The following is a 25,899-nucleotide window of genomic DNA, read 5'->3' as shown; positions in this document are numbered from 1 at the left end:
TAGGCAAAAACACTGTAGCGTGAGAGGGAGGACCCCTAGGGATGGTAAAAAGGTCTGCAGAATTTCTCTCCAACAAAGTGGCACTATTCTGTTCTGAGAGCGTCAGGATACATAAACATGAATCAAGTCTCACCCACCACCTTCTTCACAAGCACACGATGCAAAAAGAGAAATTGGTCCACTGAGATGAAGAACTGCTACTGATGCAGGGTAAGCTCAGTTTGCAGAGAGAGCATTTTCACTTACCGGTACATTAATATGTTTAATCCTAAATGGAGCAGAATTAGAAAATATGTATTTAATTGTCTCCTCCTGGAATTTGTCTAGCACTGTTGTTTGAGCATGTCTTTTGGAACTATTCATTTTCTTTTTTAGCTCTGCTAGGAGAATCTGTTTCCTGTGACCCCTGACGCCTCTCTTTGGCAGCTCCTGTTTCCTGTGACTCCTGACGCCTATTATTACCAGCTCCTGGTTCCTGTGACCCCTGACGCCTCTCATTGCCCGCTCCTGGTTTCTTTGACTCCTGATGCCTCTCCTTGCCAGCCCCTGGTTCCTGTCACCCCTAGCCAGCTCCTAGTTCCTGTGACCCCCGTGATATTTCCCAGGCGTCAATAAACCCCCTAAGACGCCCTACCTCCGAAGTGCCCTTGTGTTTGGGTCAGGCACACCTTCCTTAAACATGACAGCTATTGCTGGACGATATATTTTTACAGGAAAAAACAAAATATTTTTTAGATGTCTGGTCTCTTCACACTCTTCACACTGTTTGAAGAGTTTGGTTGTCCAACCAGTTTGCAGACTATATAATGAATTTGATCATTGATATATGGGGCAAATTTTAGCTCGTCAATATATCCCTAATCGCAGGGGAAAAGATACCTTATATTATTTTCCAGTATTTTGGATTGTTACATCTTTATAGCTATTTGGCAAATTATCTAAAAATGCTATCTGTAAGCAGGCCTGTGTATAATGTTTATTTCTGAAATATTGGACAGAGGCATTAGTACTAGCTAACCATTGGGATTTCCATCAGCTGTCACCCAGCTTGTAGTATCTTGTTCCAATCCTGTACTGTCCATCTGGCACTCTACTTTTAAACTTTCTTGCTAAAACAATGTGGTAATCAAGAGAACGCCCTTTTGCCCTGATTACCTTTATCCTCACTAGCTGGGAGGTGCTTTGTATATATACAGATTAAGCCACATGTAATTACATAATGTTAACATGATTATTAGGAAAACCAAAAAAACATGTATTCCAAATTGCAAATGAATCAAAATGGTGTATACTAGTTATCTCTAAATGATGTGCTGAATCCCAAATTCAAATATCTCAAGCATTATTACAAAAAACATTTGTACTGACCATTAAAAAGCTTCATGATTTTTCAGAAGCAACATAGCTATCAAAGATGCCAAAGGGTCTCAGTATTCTTATAACTGCTCAGTCGATAATGTCTGAAAACGTCCCTTTGACACATTTGACAAGTTATGCAACTTCCGAAACGAACAATGTCAAGAGATGCTCATCTGCCTACATTGAAACTGAAAAAGCATAAATAATAAAAGCATGCTAGAAATTCACTTTCTTAATGGAGGCAACAATATTTTTTCAAAGACTTCGATTACCGCTGATCTTCAAACCACTGTTTTTTTTACTGCTGATGCAAAAGCAATTCTTCAAATATATCTTTTGAAAATCTTCACATATTAAGTTGGCACTACAATTCTCAAACCATGACTATGATTTTAATGGAATAAACAGAATATCATTGAGATATGTAGGTTTTTGTGATCATCTCATTGACTCACACATTAACTGATTGCTCTAATCATAAAATTTCACTGTGTCATTAGTAGACAATTCAAAAAGAATCTTGATTCTTGATTTACGCAGAGATATTTCTTACTTTTGGAAGGCACACGCAGGTTGGACATGACAACTAGCATTGAATCAGCCTGGACCCTGAGGACATAGCTGGTCACATTTTCATAATCCAGTGCACTCGTAGTGAAGATCACACCCGTTATGTTGTTCACATGAAAATGACCTGGAAATAAACAAAATCACTGCATATGATTCAAGCAAAACACATAAAAACACGCATTGGCTAAACTTGGTAAAGGGAAAGAACTAAGGAAAAAGATTTTACAATAGGTACCAGTACTGGTTTATAAAGGAAAATGAATTACAGCTTAAAAAGCATACTGCACTCTCATCAAAACTTCTTTATTTCATTTGTCAATGTTTACTGTAAATAATCAAATTATTAATACTAACAGCGCTTTAAGAAACACAAAAAACAGAGGATCCATCTGTATATAATATGCTTCATTTGGCAGAGATTCGGAAAAATAGCTATTATAAAGTAAAATTGCTCATACTAGTTGTGGGAGGGAAAACCAAACTTGAATGTGCCAATTCACTCCCTTCTATGCAATGTGTGGCACATACCAAAATCATTTCCAGCAACAATGGAGTAGAAGATGGTTTGGTTGACGGCAGCTGCTAGTATGGTCCCTACTGATGTGCGAGTTGGAGCCAGCTCACTAACTGGGGGAAACCTAGAAAGAAAATAATCAATAAATCATATGAAAAACAGCATTCAGTCAGATAGTGGCGACATACAATCACAAATATAAAAGCTGCTGTGGATGTAAAAAAAGACGTCAATAACAGAATCTTCCCTGTATTATTTTGTGCAAGATTTATAAAAAGAGACTAAGCATAAATTTCAGACAGCTTTGCGAGGAAATCCGACCATTTACATATTGATTCAAAACATTTTGAAATGATGATGCCAGAGGCTTAATGTTTACCCAAGAGTGTGATTAAATTGTTTTACTTCTATCTATACAGTATGTTTTTTTCTCATCGCCGTTTTCCTTCGTTTTACCAGTCTTGCTTTCTACCCCAAGAATCAATTTACTTTAAGTACAACTGTTACATCTCATTTAAAGTATTTTTGATACTAATCATTTTAAACTGACTAAAGTAACAAGATAATACATTACGAGTAAAGATTGTACTTTGTAAATGAAAAAGTAAAAAAATGGTTGTTTCTGAAAAATGAAAACTTTCAGAAGAAATGACTTATGCAGTTATAATTCACAACAATTTGGACTGATGCCACGTGTCCCCCATGTTTTCTATAACATCTTAGAAGAGAGGATACACTCAGATTCTATACAGATCAGGTGCCTCAGGGAGCAGAAATGCTGATGTTGCATTTGAATGTGACAGAAAAGGATGAGCACATTTATGAAATAAAACTTTCAACAATGTATTGGGAGTTGGGTAATGACCTCAAGAGTATGACTGATGAGTAAAGTTTCATCAATGGGTCATTCCCTGCTGGGTGGCTGGTCTCAGCTGCTACTTCTCCAGGGCAAGGAGAGACGATGGTATTAAGTAAAATCTTTAGTTTTTTAAATGACTCACTGAGAGGGGAAACTGGCAAAGACTCTCCACAGTGTCTAACCATTAAATTGTCTAGCTTTCTGAGAATTCTGGGGATATTAGATAAAGGGGCCTGAGGCTATTGCAAGGGAAAGGATACTTATGCTGTTTTAAGAGGTGAACAATAAAAAAATGCTAATGAAATTGTTTTTCAATTTTTCATTTATTTATTTACTTTTTTCAGTGTTAGACAGACTTGATTCACAACTAATTAATCAGATTATTCTACTGTGGAAGTGAGATCACCATGATTATTGTTTCATTGAAATGATGTTTCGCTAAATTGTGATAAGAACTTGCAGAGCAATAGTCTTCATAATATGTAGGAAAGAAAGATGGTGCAATTCAAAGCCACTGTCAATGTTAAAGGGTATAAGTTGGCAAGCAAATAAAAAACAATTAGCTGAGAGTGATCATATGCATTCAGAAAATGTTTTTCAGGGTTCTAATTTTCTTATTTTACACTTCTGAGACATCTGAATTATCAAATGATCAAAACAAAAGAAACATGGTTGTTTCAAAAGCTCACTTTGGTATTTGTCAACACAGCACAGCAATTCAGCCTGATAAAAGCAATTGTTCATGGTCAAAATAATGTAGAGGATTTAGATGATCCCAAAACAGTCTTATCTGCTGAAATCCACACATCAAAACAAAATAAGTGACTTTAACTTTAATCAGCTACTAAAACAAAAAATTAAACCATTGAAATTGTTGATACTAACAACACCCAGTACAAAGTATCTGATACTGATTTCATGATTTAGGAGAAAAAAAAACAAAACAAAAGAATATTCTTCAAATTGAACAGTGCAGTCTGTCTATCATGGAGCCTTTAGGTAGTGTCTCTGAAGATAATTCATCCTCAAGGACATGGTTAAAAAATAATCTGGGGAAATACAAGCCATTCACATTTAAAAAATGGTAATATAGGAGTTCATATTCTGATATGGCATGGCTGAGACATTTATGAGCTCACAAAGGATTTCATGAGAAATACAGTGTGAATGTGCTGCTTGGATAATACTTAGTGACTTTGCTTCTATTTCCCCCCTGGTGCACTAGTGGGCTGTCATTGAGTAATTGTTCTTTCTGTGCGTCCAGGGACAGGAAGCAACACCATTCTCCATTGTGGAGAGAACCACTTACCTAATGTGGCCTTCACATACAGTAAGTAGATTATGTGATTTGATAAGGAATAGCCATACAAAAACACAAGAGGCAGGCAATTTGGACAATGGAAGCATGAATGATGGCACAACGCTAAGTATGACTTTTAATGTGACTTTTAAATATGGATTTGTTGGGATGTGGGTTGACAGGATGGTGGCCACAAAATGTATCTGCCAGTCCCTTTCAAGACACTTTGGAACCTAGAAATGAGGATTTCAGTGGACAGATGAGGCTGTTCTCTGCATACACTAACAGCCCCTTTCCTGTTTTGAGGCTTTGGTTCACTTGAATACCAGTTTTACACACAATACTGGGCCATGGCTCATGAGTGAAAATCCAACTACTACTGTATCAGTGATTTCTTCCATTACAAGAAAAGGTTGCAGTAATTGTAATGCTGATTTGAAACGGTGCAAAATGTCAACAGCCTGGTATAACGCCACATTATGTATAATCACTCTTTTACAACCATAACTTGAGCTTTAGTAAACAAACTATGAATACAAACACACACACACAAACTTTAGATGGATTATATTGATGAATATGTGGGCGTACACATTGTTACCAGTTAGTTTGCACTACTTTACCTTAATAATGAGCATAATGGGATAATATGTGATAAGACAGCCTTTACTCACAGAGCAGGAAACTTGCAGGCGAGGGAGAAACAAAAGATAATTTCAGGGCAAATACATAAGCTTGACTTGAACAGTATTCTTGACTTTAAACTGTATTTTCTCCCTATTAAACCAACCATGAACTGGTGTGAAAAATGGTGAGACAAAGTGCAACGGTTAGATACCATTGCTCAAAATAAGGATACAGTGACAGAAAGAAGGACACATTTTACAGGGGCACAAAAAAGTTCAATATTAAATAACCTGAATAGTAATCTGAATTGATTCAAGTGGTGAGTTGGCATACTGAGATTAGACCAGTGGGATGAGGTCCCAGGTAAGTTTTAAGCCTTTTCACAGACATCCCTAATTAAGTTGAGAGTGAAGGAATGTGATGCCATGACAACATTTTAAAGCCAATGATGAATTATAAAGTGACAAAAGGTATTAATTAAAATATGAAACATGTGGTTACATAAATCTTTTAACCTTTATAGCTTTTAAAGACCCATACTGATATTTAGATTTCGGAGGACTTAAGTCAGAAACCGATTGTTTCAACTGTCATAGAGTTGCAAGTTTTTATCGATATACATATTTGCAGCTACATTCATTGTAAATTATGCAAAACGCTGTACTGAGTTCTACTGTGTCACACTAAGCACCATTATTATTCACTAATGTATAGAAGGGCAATGATGACATGTCTACAGGCAGTTGCATTAAGTCCTGGTGTTAACATGCATGTGAATGACAAGACGTTGAGAGGCACAGGCAGCACACAGGTGTCAGCAAGCAGTCAGCCCCAGGCCCAAAGGTGGAGTGACGCTCATGAGACAAGTCAGCATAATAAGCCTTATTGTTTATCGCAGGGGATACTTGTATTGCACTGATTCTACCTTACCTTTCCTCCCTATCTGTACAACATCACACTTAACAAGCAGGATCAACACATTGGGACAAAGTAGGATCTGATGTATATGATCTGAGTGTTTAGCTCTCATGAGGCCTGACTAAAGTCTGTGTCCTTCAGGTATCTGTAAATGTAGTGTGGCATTAATAAAAACACAACAAACACATTGCAGCTCTGTTGCAGCTCAGGTCTCACTTCTCCACTGCTGATGGTTCTATTATGAGACACATTTTTGTTCAGTAATTATGAAACAGCCTAATTTGATGAATGCTGGAGTGGATTTGTTTTAACAGTTTGTTAGTTAGTTGTTATGCCACTCTGGTGTTAATTTGTTCCTGCCTCGAAGCACATTTGGAAAGTGACAAACACAGAGTCCTCTGACTTGAACTAAATGACTCTGGGGAATCAATTCAAACCTTTTCTCTAACACAAGCAGACAAAAGGGAAAACCACTGCTGTGTTTTTGCAGTTGTTATTCCTTATTAAGGTCCAGCCAACGTCAACTCTGTCCAGCAGTACAAAGGAGAGAGAATTTTATTAGGGATTGTTTAATTGGTTATTCAACTTAATTTCAATATCTAGTTATGATCTGTAAGATCTTGAAAGAAACTTGTACAATTTGAAAGAAAAGTGTAGCTAAATATTACTGGTGTAAATCACCAAAGTCTTTGGGAAACCATCAATAAAATTCTAGTAGCCTGGATTTCTGTGCCATTCTTTGATTAAATATTAAAGTCTGAAGCAAACACCATTGGCCCTACTACTAGACCATCCCTGTGGTAGTGCAAGGCTTGTCCACTCAAACATCTGTTGAAAAATTCAGACAGTGTAACATCATGCTTGTCTGCTTCCATTTGCTGTTTCCTTGCCATAACTTCAGTTCTTTGCATCACTTAGTATTTGGTTGATGGTGTACAAGAGCAGCGAGTGCAGTGTCACCTTGTTGCCTTTATACTCAGCTTGTAATTTCTGTGATGATATTGGGACATCTTAGTGTAGATGGTTGGAGCACCTTGTGATTCTTTGGGGCAGCGTGGCTCCAGGGGGTTAGAGCAGTTGTCCTTGGAGCAGAATATTCCTGGTTCAATTCCCATGGTCCCTTTAGCCTATCAAAGTGCTGTTGAGCAACACACTGAGCCTCTAGCCTGCTTAATGGGTGCCTTCTGCACATGGCTCATCCATGATGGGTTAAATGCAGTGGTTGAAATTTGCTGATGTGCTGGATGTATCACTGAATATGACAATAAAGGGTTTTCTTTCTTCTTTGAAAGCTCCATTAATGCAGAAAAGTACACACAGGTCTTAGAACAACTTATGCTGGCCTCCAAAACTCTTTCAGGGTCAAGCCTCACTCCAAGCACAACCGGATAGCCTTTTTGTAAAAGTGTGCAAGGAGAATGACTTGCTGGCAGACCTGCCTCCCACTGACGAAGTGCAGAATTATAACTCAGGTCACATAAAGGCATAATATAAAATAATCCATTTTGAAAGTTAAACAATTAGACCTCTCAAATGCTTCTTGTGACTAATAGAAAAGTTAATATAACACAGGAGTAAATAATGGATGGAAATGGTTGGCCAAGCATTTTAGATGTATTTAAATTCAATAAAGTGTGCCCACTTCTTTTAATTCAGAATTGTATTCCATCCCTCTTACATATTAACAAAACCAATTTATTATATTTTATTAGATTACAAATAGGATGAAATTCATATACATGTCAATACATGCTGCATTCAGTTTGGTATTTGTAACCAGTTAGGAACATCATCAACAATTAATCTGGCAATAGGTGCTTAATTTTTCCGATATTAGGCCAATTTTTATTAGCATATAGTCATCTTTTCCTGAAAGTGAAACTAACTGTGAAAAGGATGTTTTTGATGAAAGGTTTGCCAGCAGGTTGCATGGGTAAAGGAGTGCCTTTATTTGTACTCCAGCATGTGCATGAGACTTTTTAGGAAATCTCTAATGTCACTTGGTAGGTTTCAGTTACTTTCAGTTGAAGGGGAGATGGTTAAGGTCTCTTTCTGGGGGTATTTCAGTCACTTTAGTGAGTCAGAATTGTAATTATAACTTCAAATCCACCAGCCAATTTGAAGTAAGAATGAATCCTTCTGTTTCATCCATTTCCAACTTCATGAATATTTTGCATTATAGAGTCCTTCTTGATTTTGATGGTAGCAATGAGAATTAATACTTTATTAAAAGTTGTATAACGGATTACGAATTCTCATATAATTAACCAAAGCTAACACTTGGTAAGTAAGCAAACTAAATGTGATTACACACACAAGGCTTTAATTACTGGCCAGAAACGTATTTAAACCCAATTCTGCCACGTACGGTGAAAAAATGGTAATACCAGCATAGGTTTCAAAATTTGCATCACAAATGCATAAATATTTATGCCTTACATTAGAGCATGAGAATTATTCATTGTCTATACCGCTTATCTTTCACTTAGGGTTGTGGTGGGTCTGGAGCCAATCTGGCAGGCTACACCCTAGGCTGCAGTCCCCAAGGCGACATACTGAGACATAAAGCTGTTCAGTTTTTTCACAAATACAGTGCTTAGAGGCAAATTAGTGTCTTCAGTTAAACCACTACAACTTGGACTCTGGGAAAACCAATGCAGGCTTTAGGAGAACATAAAGGCACCAGTCAGAATCGAACCTGCAACCTTCATTTTGGGAGATGGCAGTGCCATTCACAGCACCACCAAGGAGCCAAGCATTAGAATTACAGTATCCACAATTCATTTGATGTATTCATCAAACCTTTTCCTTAGAGGAAAAACTAAGTTCTTCTTGCCGAACAGTTTAGATTATATAATTAGTTCGCGGAAATATTTTTGTGTAGACTTCAATTATATGCCTGATGTATTTCACCTTATAAATAGAGTCTATTTGAACTGAGAATGTTACACACTCATGTTTTATTAAAAAGAGAATGAACTTTCACGATTAAAGGTTGTATTTGGAAGGTCCTGGCAACATGGGAGGATGGAGGGAGAAATCTGAATTTAAAAAATACGGGTTATGAACCTATCCAAAATGACTAAACCACAAGATATGTAGAACGCTTCAGAAAATAATGCAGAATCTGCCTCTGTTATTACAAGGCTATTTGTTCTGCCAAATACTTCTCAATATGAAATACTTAGAAAAACACGAAAGGGAGAAACATCCCAGTCAACAAAATCTCAAACTTTACCCAATTTTATTTCACATTGATTGTACACATTTACATGAGTACTCAGATAATTTAATGTAATCTACTCAAGCGAGGCCAAGAATAATTGAAAAGGTGCATATAAACAAGTTCAGGAAGGCGCAAAGCCTATAAAGGTAAATCTAATTCCTATCAGATATAATGAAAAGAGATATTGGAAAAAAAGGTGGTAGATTGCTGACCGCCACAGCAAAAGACAAAATGCATTTATAATATAATAGTATGGGAGAAAAAAATAAATGCTTCCCTTTAACAGTTATACAATTTCCATCTAGAGCAGGATTCAAAGGTGATGATAAGAAGCACTTGTGTTACGTTTACAAGCAAGAGTACACCATGTAAGATCACAATAACATCAAACAAATGATCACAACAAATGTTGTAAATTCAACCATGTGGATATCCAATGGCACAGGGAGTTAGAGCGATCATCCCTGGAACTGAACATTGCTCTTGTTAGTGTGTCAAAGCATTCTTGAGCAAAACACTGAACCGCTATCTGTTGCCCTGGTGCTGCTAGATGGCTGCCAACTGCTCGTGGCCCATCCATGATGGTTTAAATGCAGAGATGAATTTCCCGCAAGGAATTAATAAAGTATAATGAAAATTAAATGCTTGATTTTAAGACTGTAACTGCTTCACGATGAAGTTTCACATTGGACCTGGACATGCCCAACAGCCTAATTTGTAATTGCTCTTGACCAGTTTAATTGTCTGTCTAAAAGTGATTTTATTTCATGGACTGCAATACATACTGTATGTATTTCCTCTGGATAATCCCAGAGGTGTTGGTGTACAATTACACATGTGCATTAAATAATATAGATGTGTATCAGCAACCATATTTTATATACTAAATGAAATTAATGCATTTAATTTTATTTTCATTTTCCCTTTATCTCCCCTTAGCACAGCCAAGCCATTTCATAACAAGCCATTGTAACTTAAACCAGCCACCAAACCTTGTGGTTTTAAACTCCCCACTGTCCACTCAAACTAAAAAAGTCTCTTGGATGATAGGAGAAACGCACCTTAGAGTCTCCAATGAAGCGACTACATGGTTTTCTGGGGTAGAGGAAAAAGGAGAACACTAACCACTGGCCACCATGCCACCCTGCATGTTCTTTTCTTCCCAACGTCTTCATTGGTATAGTAATACACAGTTATCTTCACGATAACCCTCTACAAAGAGTTATGGTGTTATTATAATAAAACAGGCATTCACAAAAATCATTAAAGCAATATCTGATTCTAGAAAAGCAGAAAGCTGGAGCAAAGACAAATAAATGCTATGGTTGGGCAATGTTGCTGAGAGTGACAACTGGTCCAACCAATCAAAACTGTCAGCCAGTCAGACTACAGAAAAAAATATTTGTGGTTCTGGAGTGACTGACTGAATAGAAGAGTGAATCAAAAGAGCAGTTTTCATTAGTCATGACAGTTATAACAGCTGCTGTCAAAGAGAAATAATGGGGAATTCAAAAAGCAACAGTTGAAAAGTTTACATATACAGTATTTGAATGTTTGGTCTGATCCTCTCCAATTCCCCCCCCCACCCCCCACCCCAGCAGCCGAGCGTAGTGATCTGTGCCAATTAGCAAAGCCTGACAGTAGAGAAAATTACATCATTAGACTCCAGAACCGTAAGGTAAAATGTAGAATTGTTAAATCCATGAAAAGTAAAAATTAATTTGTACTTTGAAGCACAATTTATGATTGCTATCATTACCATTTTCTTTTTTTGCTCGGATCTTCTATTCCACCTGAATATGAACTATAGGAAATGAACACTGATTAGTTTTTTAAATTACAAAAGAACAATCCAACAATTTTTAACAATTGTCAAATAATTTGCAACACAATGAGTCACATTTACAAGTCACGTGACAACATTTTATGATTTACAATGATTTACAATTTACAACATGAATATTATTTAGGAAACAGATCTATCTATTTAGTCCCACTAAACTGTTGAATTGTACATTTTGTGTTTGATCACATAACAAATATGACCCTAAAGACTATCAATGACAAAGAAACAACTATAAAGCAATGGATGCACTTATTAAGAGTTTCAAGGCCTACAAAATAAATTATAGTTATCTTAGTAGTCATGATTGAATTTGGTTGGTTTGATAACATTGTAAAGAAGATAACTTGGGTACCATGATTCTATTGCCCTTCATTTAGCACTCAGGTCAGACAAAACAGCAAAAACTTGATTGACTTGACAACAACTTGACATTTGATAATGAGGTGAAGGTGGAGCACAGTATCTCTACTTCCATCCTCTGACAATGGGGGGAAAATACATAGAAAGAACCCCTAGATGCTGTGTTGTGTTTTCTTGCTTTCCAAAGTGAAGGGACAGGAATGGGGGGGGGGGGGGGGCATGGGAAATAGGGACAGGATCAAACCTACATGTGCACTGCCCATTTTGAGCATGTTTGTACTATCTATACATTCACTCCAGTTTTAAATTCTGTAGGTACAATCCTGTTTCCTCAAACATAACTCTATACACTGGTCTATGTTGGAAAGTACACTGTGTGCAAGACCGCCAGTTTCATAAAACCTACTGACAAGTAAGAATATGAAGTATTAAAACCAATACTAAGTGCTCCAGTAAGACATTTTGATGAGTGCACAAAACCCCACTGATTGGTCTCTCTCATCAAAATCAAATTCAGTGATAATTATATAGCTTTACTCATGTTTTTAATTATTTAATGCATAAAAACGATTCTAATTATAAAACATTCAGTGGTAACCTCACATGTAGGATTGTTTCTTTGCTGATTAGTTACCGAAATAGAAGATGGCTCTTTTAGAACATACAAGAGTGTAACTTCGAAAGAAAAAAAAGTTATACATTGGATGCAGTAGCCTTCCAGCAACCAAGTATTATAGAGATTATGAAAAATATGAAAGCCCCTAAGCCGACTGCCTGCATTATTCCATTTGTTCCCTTCTAAACTATTATTATACATTTCATTCATTTAAAATGAGGCTCAATTTCTAGAACTGAGTAAGAATTAGCAATTCATCACCTCCTCCAGCAAATGCGATCTTTGTGTTAAACCAATTCACCATTAGCAGACACCAGCATATAATGTTCCCTTCTCATACTTGCTGAGGTTTAAGAGAATCTTATCAGGTGCAAACAAACATTTGTCATATAATGAAAGCTTTAGCAATTTTGGACGACTATGTTAAAAAAAAAAAGTTTACTACCCCAAACCCATCATGCTCCTAAGCGGCTCCACTGATCATTTATCTTGCCACAACAGACAGGCTGTTAGCTTGAGTCAAACATTTCTACTAGGGAGGGTGAGACTGAAAACATTTGCAAAGCTGGAGAAACAATATTAACTGTGCAGCAAGGCAATGTCCGCCTCTTTCCAGCATGGTAATATCTCCCCACATGATATTACTCCACATGTTACTGGTTCATTTAACAAACAGGAGGTGACCTGGCAAGTGAATTTTCTGATGGCAGTAGATGGGTATGTTGTCTGATTGGAGCCAGAAATATAGGCCTGCAACACCCCATCCCACATGTTTTACTGTCAATCTACTTAGGAGTCTCACGGACAGAAAGATAATACCACCTCTGTAACAAGCAGAAAGTGAAAGGGGCCATCATCGACAAGACAATGTGGTTAGTTCTGGCTACAATGCTAGTAATTTAAATAACCGTATCTAAATAGTCCAATGTTTTCTCTGTTGCATTGTTATCATAATTCTTTCAAAATAGATATTTGTCGACAGCACACCAAATATGAGGCAATCCATTTGTACAATTTCTTGCTCTTAAACAACCAAGACATTTGGTGGTTGCTACTTTTATTATAATGAAAAATGACCCATATTTCTGAGTTGGATCATTAATGATCACAAGGTTTTCATCCTTTTGAAGCTTGTCTTTTAGCATCAACCTTTATCTGATATAAGGGATGAGTTCACCGAGTATAACATGGCATCTGCACAGCAGCAAAGTGATATCTGCCTGCTTAGCAAAGACAAGTGAAAGGTCAGTGCATTCTTTGTGCTTTGAGGTTCAGGGCTCAGGACAGCGGCTTCAATCCTGTGGCTGAAAATCAATCATGCCCTTCATAAGTATGCCAGTCTTCCACACCCTGTAGCTATGACTCATAGGTATAAGGAAGAAAGGATAATGAATGAGGATGAATGGAAAGGAAAAAAAAACTATATTTGATATTGTTTTTTGAAGAAAAACCCTTAGTTTACCAGGACATATGAGGGCATGTGTGGGAGGGCACACTGTATGCTACCCTGAAAATGTCTGTCTTCTTAAGTAAAAGAACAAATTATTCATTGTTATTCTGCAATGTCTATAAAAGCTTAAAAGACAGCAGCTATGAATATATAAATATTTTTTTTTTCTTCAAGCAAACAATTTTTCTCAAATTCATAGCGTGTCATTTCTAAAATGACAGGCTATACATCAAAGCTCAAAACATTTTTACAAATGACATATTGTAAGTGCATTCGCTGTATAAACTCCAAAATATAGTGGAACCAACAACGAGCTTTTGCTTTTAAATGTTCTCACAGAAATTTATGGTGGTCATTAATTGTGCTATTCAAATGGTGGCTTACATTGTAACGACATGTTAATCGTAGTAAAGCTCACAGTTGACACTGCTTGCTCTGCTGACAGCATGACTGAGCATTGGTCAATAATGTGCTGCAGTGCTACTCCTCGGATATCTTTATAATGTAGGGCATGTGCTGTGTGCAACTTGGTTGAAATGCAGTAAAGGGAATAAATTATGGCATGAAGCATTAACCCCAAATTATATTCACTTCAATCAGACATGCCAACTTTCCAAATAAGTTCAAGTTGCATGAGACTTTAATTATTATCTATTGCCATTCTGTATTCTCATGTTCTGTCTGTCTTTTACTGTACTGTGTGAGTTAATTCCAATTACATTTTACACTGCCAAAGAACAATGTGAGCTGAATACTAATATATGAAGGCAATACTGTGAAAAATACTTACTGACATTTTCAATGAACAACAAATGTGTTTCAAATGAGATGGTGCTTATCTTAATTGATTCATTTATAAAATATGACTGTGTTACTAATATCGATTGATATTTTAAGATGCTAATAATGTAAGCTGATGATATAACTAACCTGGAAGGCTCCTTAGTTAGTAAAGTTGAAACATTTTTTGTTTTCCGTCTTTGTGATCACTCATTCCAAATGCCAGTACAGCTGAATACACACGTGTTAGTCATTCACCTGACTTCGCAAGGAATTTGTCAAAGTGAAGCAGATATGAAATGAATGCTGTTTCTCAGCAGTTAGCAAATGGGCCATGGTTAAAAAAAAAACAAAAAAAACTAAAACAATTTCTTTACTTCTTTGTCCTATGGCAGAAATGACAAAAACATGCAAATTAGATCAAATGTATCATGAATTCAGGTGCACTAAAACACTGATAACAGAGCAGGAGGGTGGATGATACTTGCATGCTGATAACTTAGCAGAGAGACTGCAGCAGACGCTATAGTGTCTTAAATGACAACTGTAGAAACCGCTATTAAATAAAAATGTAGCAGATATGAAAGCACAGTCATCGTCATTACAGTATGTATAAATGTCAAAAGTGATGCACTAAAACTTATGATCTCCAGTCCTCAGTATGTTCTGAACATTGGAAATCAGATTTGCATGGATGGCTTACACCTGAAAACCCTCCCCAAAAACCCATTTAATTTTCAAGTTATTCCCTTTGCAAAACTTTTTGCAAAAATTGTCAATCACACTGTGACTTTAAGTTGACTTGCTTCTTTTACCTATTGTTTTCTTATCTTTACTGTGCTTCCTACATGGTTCTGTCTTTGCGTACGCTTATCTTGTCTGTAAAAATACTTATATATGCAGACTGAAGAGTATAAATCAAGGCTGTGATGAAATGGCACAAAAGGAAAACCACACTGTCATTCTGGCTCCTCAGCATCACAGATATCAATTTCAAGAGACAAGACACAAAGTTGTGGCATGCACACACACACACACAATAAACACACCATTATATAACCGATCAACCTATCATTTTCTTTTAATGTTCAAATAATAACATGGGTTGGGAATAAAATGATAATGATGATGATGAACAGTCTATCAGTGATTCAAATTTGAAAAAAAAAATCGAGATGATAACTATACATGTTATGTTATGCTGTAATTGATACCCTTGCAATGCTACTGCAAGGTTGTTTTTTTTAGGGAATCCATCAGTGGAGATAAGAGTACCTCGTGAATTTGTAGTAATAGGCAGCATATTTCAGTAAGTATATATGGTTTTATGCCAGTTTCTACAAATGGTGTCTGTTGTTGTGAGAGATCATTCAACTTTTCAGATTTTTGCTCAGTATCTCATAGGTCATGGTTAAATGGCTATATTGTATGTAAGGCTTCATAAAGAATATAGGATTAAAAAAAATCTATAGGTGGGCAGTGACTGGATGAATATGAGTACATGCAGATTCAGCTGGTGTTAGAGTAGCCTTCATTTATAAGCTTTTAATTACAATGACGAAATTTATAAGCATTCAGAGAGAATGATCAAATGATCAAGGGTTTCATGAAAAACACACAAAAAAATACAAGGGACCATGTGTACACAGACAACCTCTTTTCCACAAGGGCAGAAATTTATCTCCTTGAAGAGGAGAAAATTAAAGGTTATTGTACGGTGAGAGGGGTGGTGGTAAGAACACGAAGGAAGGCAGAAACTGACAAAAAGATATATAAACTGAGGGGAAAAACTCAAGGGATATGGACACTTGGGAGCTTGGCTTGAGAAGAGAGAAATGACACATTCAGAAGTATGAGGGAAAAGTCTCATGTGATTTAACAGTAGATTTAGAAGGGGAATTGCTGTGGGCAAGATACGCAGCACAGAAAACGGTTCTGACCACAGATTTGTGACATAGGGCTAGGGACGTAGCCTCACTTTACGTGCATGGATTCATATAGCAGGATCATCTTAGATAGTGGTTTACCCCCCCTGCCCCTCTATCTCCAGTCACACAGGCTAAAAAAATAAATATTCATTCCTATCCCATGTGGCCACGAAAATCTTCCCAAAGAGTCATGCCCGTGACTTCCATTATTCAGTAGTTTAAGCACAGAATTTCTGCTGCAAGGGCCTCTCAATCAAAACATTAGCTGAGAGTTAGTTTCACAATGTTTCACAAAGAATTGTGGGATTATGGGGATTGATTCTTCAGTGTTTCACCACAGGTATTGCAGATTAATTTGATATGACAGGTAGAAGACACTCTGACAGAGAAGGGGGTTTGATTTATGTTACAATTTTCTAAATCATTCACATTATATGCTTTACCTCTATGGGACTACTCTGTAATATTACCCGTTTTAATTTGCTAACATACCATCTTAGGAGTGCACTTTTCATCCAGCTACCATATGGAAAATCTTGATTTAGGGATGGCCATGTGACATATTAGTTGAACAGTCACAGCGAGAAAATAACTAACATGCTATTGTGCTGAAACAAAACTTTGAACAATTACACCCTGAACAATCAGCTAGTACTGATAGCATGCCTTTTTGGAAAATCCTCTTTAATTATGTTATCTGCCAAAACAGCCTGCTGAGCTGGTGTGTGCGAAAGCAGCACATGATCATATAACATTTAATTTAGAAAAAAACAAAACAAATAACTCTTTGCAGCAATTAATGCTTGACTGAATGAGTGAATTTGAAGTTATTTGAATTTGGACTGAGAAAGTAATGCCTCTATTTAGAATATGAATACTTCTTTCTCTGCTTTGGAAAATTACATTTTAAAGAATGGAGGAAAAAAAATAAAGCCAACGCCAAACCACCTAAGCCCATTACCTTTCTCGATGCCAATGGGTGTAAATAATTCAGATACTTATTCAAGAATGATACTTGGTGTATTTATTAGCATCATAAAAGTGTGTATATTTCAAATACCACACATGACAGTCTGCTGGAAGAAAAGAACAGAGGACCAATAAGACCACGTGGTGTGCTAACTGTGGTGTGAGATATTTATTTTGTCCAACAAGGACTGAGAGTCCCTCATTTCTCTGTGACAGATGGAAGGGACTAACCATAAAACAGGAGCAGGAATCATTAAGTCAGTCAAAGCCCCGTAGAGCTCTTTTAATTGTGTACTTTGGAGTTGTAGCCAAAGCATACCTGATTGCTGATATAACTAACTGCCCTCGCTGAGACAAACGAGATCTTCAGTGAACATTTAGAGAGTGATTTGTGTTCAGAAGGTTCCTTGGGGAGACTTAGGAGAGGGAGACCAAGAGGTGAGGGATGAGGAGCCAGGGCATCCAAGAGCCTGCAGATTTGTTGCTCTCAGCCGTAGAGCACCTTGTCCAACAGAAGAACTCCACACTTGGCTAATGCTTTCACAGTGCATAATTTACAACTGTCCCGCCACTGTGTGGTTGACATTAACAATGTGACACCCCACAGAGTCTAAGCCCGCATACTGACCTTCCATGTGAGTGACAGACATTGGCAGTAATTCAAAACATTAATCAATGACCTTTCAACAGCTATGCGGCTGTGCATGTGTATCAATCACAGAATAAAGCTGAGCAACAGGAGAACGTGGGCATACACAAAGAGCTGAATAACAAGCTATTAGGAAAACGTGTAGTCGATACACGTGCACTCATATGTATGAGGAACACACACACAAACACACATGCTGCTAACGTTACAACTTCACCATCAATGTCCAGAGATAAGCAGAGAGATGAAAACAATAGCAGCAGTTTATTAATGCGCACAGCTCGTCCTAAAATTGGTTTAGGTTTGATATGACTCTCAAGACCCGTGCAATGTGAACAAACATATCACATTCTGATACACGGGGTACTCTGTCAAAGTTTGAAATGTGAGAGGCATCTCTGTCATCTAACCAAAACCCTCACAGTTTGGTAAGAAATCTGAACACCTCGTAAGCCATAACCGGAAAAAGAATATCATGCAACTGTTTGAGGCAGCATCAACCTATTATGGGAGTTTTCAAAGCAGCTTCAGCTGGGGTGTTAATAATCCATGTATACTTTAATTATAAATGACTTCTTGTCCTCCTCTTGAGTCACACTATAGTAAATCAGTACAGACAAAACAGCACTGACTCTACCCAGCTCAAGCCCAGGGTGGCAGCTGTATATTTGGCAGCTGCTTTAATAGTCTAAACATTTAATCTTTTCAGAAGCGGTCCTAAATAAAAAGAGAGGGAAGCCCTGCTTTGCCCTTTGAGAGAAACAAATGAGGTTTACAACACTGATGATCTGCACAATCTAGTCTAAGGCCCTAAAGCATATTCTTAGAACCATTAATCAGTTATGGAGATAAAAATAGTGCAATGAGACAAGGATATTTACTAAGTGTTGTCAGTGGGACCACAAGCATGAAGAGGTAGATATTATTATTGTAAAATGTTATTTATATGAGGATCATGTTATTCGCCAAAGTGAAAAGTTAAATAAACAAGCCAAAATTAATCAATTATATAAATGATAATAACTTATTTAATTGAAATAATACATGCATTATTTAAAAATAATTATTGTATTATATTATTATATTACATATTATTATAATTACATTAAGAAATTGAAGCCTTAGAAGAGACTGAAAAGGAAAAGCAGAAATACAAATGTGTTTCAAGTGACTGTTTTTTAAAGTTTATTTCCTCAATTTATTGGACTTTGGTATCTATTTACAGCTTGCTGTGTCAGATAAACTCACCTGTACTCCTCCTGTGTAAATATTGGAATGCGGGAAGGCTGAAGTACAACAATCTCCACCAAACTACTGTTGGATTTTACTGGCTCTCCATCATCAAAGGCTATCACAACCAACTGCAATATGGAGGACACAACACAAACAGGAAAGTGAGCACATATGCAAAATCACATTTACTGCATTAAACTGATAGAACTATAAGTAGACAAAGCTTCCTTTTAATGGTGGCCAAGCCTTATTTTGCAAACATGTTCTGCATCCTACAAAAAAAGCAAGAAAGATACTGACACAGCTCCCAAAGCTGCCAGACAAGTATGAATATATTGATCTATATTTATAGATTGTGGAGGACAGGGAAAATCAGGGTGGTGGGATGTTCTAGAGAGATAGCCAGAACAAGGATGAAAATATTAATATTTTATGAAACACAGACACATAAACAAGAATTGGAAAGATAGCACTGGATTGAACAAGACATTTTCTCATTAGGACACACTATTCTCTGGTAACTTCTCACAAATATAATGCATATATATTAATATATAACTACAAATATGTCTAACCAAGTCCACTTTAAAATCAAACAACATAACTCTACCTTACAGGCTTAGACAGGATTAGTGTAATCTTCAAGAAAAACCCAATATCCCTGGACACATGGATTAAACTTGATTTTTCGTTGACTACAATAGATCAATATTCGCACATTGTGACCCTGCAAATGAAGATAAAAACTGAACGCTTTATGAATTTTTCAACCAAACTTGAAAGAAATTTTCCCACCATCTCCTTTTTTAAATCAAATTCAGCTTCCATTCTTACGTCGTGCTGGATCCAGCTGTCAGCTATCACCAGTTTAGCTCTTATTTTATAATCACTCTGGGCCTTTCATCAGTTGATGAATATCATGGAGTCGCCCAGAAGCACACCAGACTGATATTTTAAAAAAAGGTTTTGCTTGCAAGACATTACAAAGCCGCCGGCATGACACTAAACCCCAAATCTTATTCACTTCAAAATTTGACGTATGGATTATGATTGATTAACACAGTAACAAAAATGTCATGCAGGACAATCTCTGCACGCTGAGAAAGATTGCTAGAAGAATTATGTGGTTGAAGATAAGGTCAATGGAATGGTTATTTGCAAAGCTGTCAGAACTGGATACAGATTGATGCAAATACACATCTGTTTAGGGTTCCAAACTTGACCACTTATTTTTCACGGCTTATGGATTTGATTCTATTAATCTGTTGCATACACACAAACAAAAAGCAGAAAGGATAGAGTTAAATTCCAAAACAAATAAAATTTGAAGATCAATCAGAAGCTTATCTACCAAACAAACACTTATAGAGTAGATAACTTATCAGAGGAATTACATCCGAGCATCAGAATACTATATTCAAATACCAAATAGTGTATTCCTGGAATTTAAATTTTTTTTTGAATTACAAACCATTTTGGTTCTCTCAGTTTTATCTAAGCCTTCCACGGATCATTTTTACCTCATTTTTAATGCCATGATGGTTGTTTTCACCATTGTCAGATCAGGCCAACAACATTATTATCATTACGTTCGCTGCAATTATGACTCTTACCTCAAAGGTAGAACTAGGCCTCTCATTGAGGTTGACCTTGGTAACGACCCTTCCGCTTTCTTTTTCCACATCAAATATGCTCCCACTGTACGGTGACCTCTCCAGGTCCACTCTGTAGCGAACAAAACTGGCTGGGGTGCCCTGCAAGAAGGAGGAAATACAACAAAACAATAATAAACCACAAGAAACACATTATCTTTGAGATTAATAAAAACTCTACTAGTACATACAAGTATCCAGTATTTGGATTTTTGTCTTTTCAGAAAAAAATCAGATTTTCATGAAGTCACAGGGTGATATTTTGTGAGGTAATACACTCATATAATTTAAATCATTACCATGTGAATCGAGACCCATCATAATGTTGCATCTGCAAATATTACTGACGAAAATCTGATGAAAATCACATGAAAATCAGTACCAAATGACTAAGTCATGGAGTGGCTACCAGTCTGGCTTGACAGTAGGATTGTCGTGGGTGTGCTTGGGTTGTACTATGTAGAGTTCACGCTATTTGCCTGTGCGAGTTTGTACGGGTATCCCGGCCCCGCTCCACAGATCAAAAAACACTCAGCATATAACCAGGAACTGGGGTTGCAAATAAGCCTTGACTGGAAACTTTCATACGTGAATATCTATTTATTTTTAAATGAAATAGTGTTTACCGAAATTGTCGCTGTTGGACAAATGTCCAAATAAAAATAAATAAATAAACAGTAAACAAGACAGTCACATTGATAGGGCTAATAGTGAATGACAGATGAGCAATGTGAAGCTGAAACCTTTGTGTTGCTAGTTCCGTTCCTGACTTTATTAATCAAATATGGGGATTGGGGAACAATCCCCCCCACCAATCATTACCAAAGCAAGAGGGGAAATGCACAGGAAGGTAACAGCCAGCTTCGCCCTGGTGTGTTTGTGAGTTGCGCATTTACATTCCATTTAACCACAGGTTTAAGACCCATTGCTAAATAGCTCCTTTGGATGATCTAAGTACAATTAAGTACAACAAAATAATGCATTTAGTTTTACAAAATGAACATTGCCATTGGCTGCTGCCTAAACCTCATTAACTTTTTCTTAAGAAGCAGCAACCGGATGAAATGAATCCTGAGAAGATAAAGAGACCACAACAAACAATTGACATTTTGTTATATTCTGACAGCAAAAAAGTGAAATATTGTGGGGATTGATGGAAGGCAAAGGCACAACAAAAGAGAAGTATTAAATTAAGAGTTGTAGGCTACAGGCAGCAACTTCCCCTTCTTGTAACCTAGTCTTTTCAGTCATGTGGCTTCACTTCATACACTGTGTAGTGAAAAAACCTGTGTAATTTTTCAATGTAGCACTATAAAAAGGGAAATATTGTGTGAATTATTTAGTAAAATATAAAATTAATCATCTTGATAAAGGTAATGCAATGCTGTGTAATGTAAAACCACAGTTAATAATGCAATTTTCCCTACTGTGGGACTATTAACTACAGGTGCAGACTTTAACATGGACTGAAATAATGAGCACTGGAACACAGTCTATTGTATAAATTACATTTTTTGAAGCAGAGTTCTTCTTTTCTAATTTTTGAGAGTGGACTTTAAAATGAGCATCTGATTGAGATTAATCTTACTTCCTGATTACTAGTCTTCTCCATGGTTTTCCACATACAAAATAGATCCTGTTAGACTTCAAATTCAATCAGATCTTTTTAAAAAGCTTTTTGAAGTTCCCCTCTTTTCCAAACACATTAGCACTCTTGGGAAAGAAGGGCTCCATGGGAGGTTAGCTTATACAAGTGTATCTTTAAGAAAGTATGAGGCGATCTGAGTCAATGCCCAGACAGTCTTCATGAAATAAATGGGACTAATTTTTCTCGGTGCTTTTCTACCTGTTGTCCTCAAATATGTCATATAACTGATATCAGTACAGGACCACTTTTAGAACAAACCAGGCACAGATTGATCTCATGCAGCAGCCACTATAGTACAATGTCAACAGTAATGGAATCATGTAACTTAGCAGGGTTCATGGTTGTTCTGCTGAATGCATTTTTACAATAGTTCATTTTACAGCAAGAATAGGCACTTTCCTCCCCAATAGTTGGGGAGGTCAGGCATTCAAACCTCAAGCAACTTTCAATGAAGCTGCATCATTTTAGGTGACAAAAGTAAATAAACGCAATTTACTGAATCAACTCCCCATAAAAAAGCCAAAAAACAAAAACAAAAAACATTTGCTGTTGGCAGAGCTTGCTATACAATGTACAATATTCCAACTATAAACCCCCCCACACACACACACACACACACACACACACACACACACACACACACACACACACACACACACACACACACACACACACACACACACACACACACACACACACACACAGAATGAATGCTGAACATATTATGAATAGTTTAGGATTCTCTTGCTCATGTAACTCTGACTCTGGAGGAGAAGGGGATCAAACCCGGAACCCAATAATGGCCTGTTCTCTCCAACTTGTACTTGGACTGATATGAACTGTATAAATATGTAAAAGCCAGGTTTTGTGCCAGACTTTAACAAAAGACTTTTAACATTTGGAGATGATGATTCTACAAGTTTCAGGTATTGGTAGATTATATTTCTAATACAGCAACTTGCAATAGCTCAGAAATAATGAGTCGAGTGTTCATTCAACAATTCTCTATCTCACTTTTTCTTTGGAGTATGAATGATTAATGGACATTGCTTGGTAAAGTTAAGATGTAATTTAAGTTCACGGAAATAAAATAATATTAAAGGAAAACCTGACATTCGGTTCCATTTCCAAAATAGTAAAATCTTAGCATGTACATGGTACATTATATACCATATTGATAATTCAATCTGTACAATCATTTATGACTGAATGCTAATGTTAATTTGATCTGGAGTTGACCAAAAATAATAGTTAAATATAGACACACATAAAATATTACAGAACAGAAAAGAACAAGTATAACTTCAAGAGAGAAGTAGCCAAAACTCAATTTGACCAAATCAAAGTAAAAGCCAGAATGTGTTGTCAAGGATCTGCAAGGTTTTCTTTTTTTGGGGATGTGCAGTTTTAGGGTCTCTGAGAGTAAACAGCTGTCAGTGTATAAGGTAGAGGACTAAGCCTTTGCTTTCTTAAACAGGCGTCTATCACAGGCATCCTGTCGATAAGATTCTTTGAGCTCCAAATCCAGGTCAATAAGAGACTGGGTTAGTCTGCTCCTGTTAGCAAGTCTAATCCCTCTGTCAGTCAAAACCCTTTTGTACGTCACAGCCATGTGTCTCAAACACTACTTAGCCACAACTGTGGTCATGATTACATAATAACAGTTTTGCATTCATTGTTGGGTTTCTAGACTGTTTTTCTAGAAAACAATATTTCTCAATTGAAGGATTATGGATTAGGGGGAAAAAGATAATACAGTAAGTGCAAATTGAAGTTGAAAAGAATAACAGTGAAGAGGATATGAAAGTAGGGGAAAGTGAGGGAGAAAGTGTGCCGAAGAGTTGTCATTGTAGTGCTGAAAATACATAAACCTATCTTTGAAAAAGTTTCAACAAATTTTTGGTTGTAATTGTGTTTATACTAAAATTCTCTCTTTACACACTATAATTACAATGACAAACAGTTTAATGTAGATGCTTGTAACAATGAAATATGCAATATCAAAAATGCTATGCTCAAGGGGCTCATGGTGAAGGACCAGAGAAACAGAAACCTGTTTGTCCAGATGGTTAATCCCTGGACCCTCTGTACTAACAGAGAAGAGGCTTCAATGTTTGGCTTCGGCTCTCTTCGTGTGGACAATGACCAGCAATGTGAAATAAAAATGGTGCTGCACATGCAATAAAATACGTTAACTTGGGGTACAATGTTATAAAATACAAGATGATATTTTACAATACTTTTGTATGCCCAGTATCAATTCACATTTATGTTTATTTTAAACATAAAATGTAGACTCAGTAATTCAATCTTGGTGAAGCCATGATTTTGAAAACCATTGTTAGCATACAGAGAATTTTAACCTTCTCATGTGGTCCTCAGAGAGTATTTCGACACAGAGAAATTAATGGTAGTATGGAAATAAAAGAAACAAAGAAGTATGGACATAGCAAAAGTATGCTACCGCTTTCTCACTGTTACAATTGTATTTTTTAAACTTTATTAATCCCTTGCAGGAAATTCATCTCTGCATTTCACCCATCATGGATGGACCATGAGTAGCTGGTAGCCATCTAGCAGTGCCAGGGGAGCAGTTAGGGGTTCAGTGTCTTGCTCAACAACACTTCGACACACTAGGAGGAGCCAGGAATGTTTGCCCCCTGAATTATGCTTTTTATTCTGATTGTAGACCTGGCATTGTACTAAATTGTAACGTGATCAATACTGTCCGACTCTGCTGTTTGTTACTGCATTGTGTAATTTAGATTCCTGAGAACCGAGTAAAAAGACAAGCATATCATGAAAGCTCTGATATCTGCATAGTTTACATAATTTGAGGCAATTAGAGCTGTTACAGGGTGGAAATACATATAGTACATGCTCTAATGAGGTTTCAGGTCTTGAAGACAGCTTTTGAGTATATCATCCCCAATGCAATGGATGGTTTTGTAACAGAAACAGTGAGAAGACACTGTTCCTGCTGTTGAATTCAAAGCTGGAGTCAACCTGCCTTATATGCTACGTGCTTGATTTCAAAATACATGTTTTGCACAGTCAGAGTTTAAACATTTGCACTGTGACAGGTGTAGTAGGTTCTCCTCACCGGTGGGTCCAGGTCCTTGGCAAACACAGTTGTGATTACTGTTCCTTTCTCTGCATTAGGTGCCACCATGCCTTTGTAGTGTGCTTGGCTAAAGACGGGGGCGAAGTCATTCATGTCCTGAAAGTGAAAGGATAGGTCATAACTGTTAATTATATAACTAATGGTATTATTGCCAACTCTTACAATGTATGGAACAGTTAAAACACATGAAAACACATTAAAATGGTTAATATTTCTGTATTAACATAATGCATAGCATTTAAAACCACATTGATGACATCTGAAAGATTAG

At 36.8% G+C, this 25,899-nt stretch overlaps 1 protein-coding gene across 1 annotated transcript in view; it reads right to left on the bottom strand.

Moving 5' to 3' along the window:
- LOC147236591 (protocadherin-15-like) overlaps positions 1–25,899 on the bottom strand; it is a 159,808-nt gene that overhangs the window by 29,833 nt on the left and 104,076 nt on the right. The window contains exons 22-26 of the mRNA XM_086171289.1: positions 25,608–25,724; positions 20,818–20,958; positions 19,220–19,332; positions 2,458–2,567; positions 1,913–2,053 (exon numbers count right to left, since the gene is read on the bottom strand). Of these exons, the coding sequence (XP_086027415.1) occupies positions 1,913–2,053; positions 2,458–2,567; positions 19,220–19,332; positions 20,818–20,958; positions 25,608–25,724 (622 nt within the window). The remainder of the gene's footprint in view (positions 1–1,912; positions 2,054–2,457; positions 2,568–19,219; positions 19,333–20,817; positions 20,959–25,607; positions 25,725–25,899) is intronic.

Source organism: Fistularia commersonii, chromosome 2, assembly GCF_037954325.1.
Source record: "Fistularia commersonii isolate RoL2024-O1a breed Wild chromosome 2, RoL_Fcom_v1.0, whole genome shotgun sequence".
Taxonomy (NCBI): domain Eukaryota; kingdom Metazoa; phylum Chordata; class Actinopteri; order Syngnathiformes; family Fistulariidae; genus Fistularia; species Fistularia commersonii.
The sequence above is the reverse complement of the archived record's forward strand: the minus strand, read 5'-3'. Positions and strand labels throughout refer to the sequence as shown.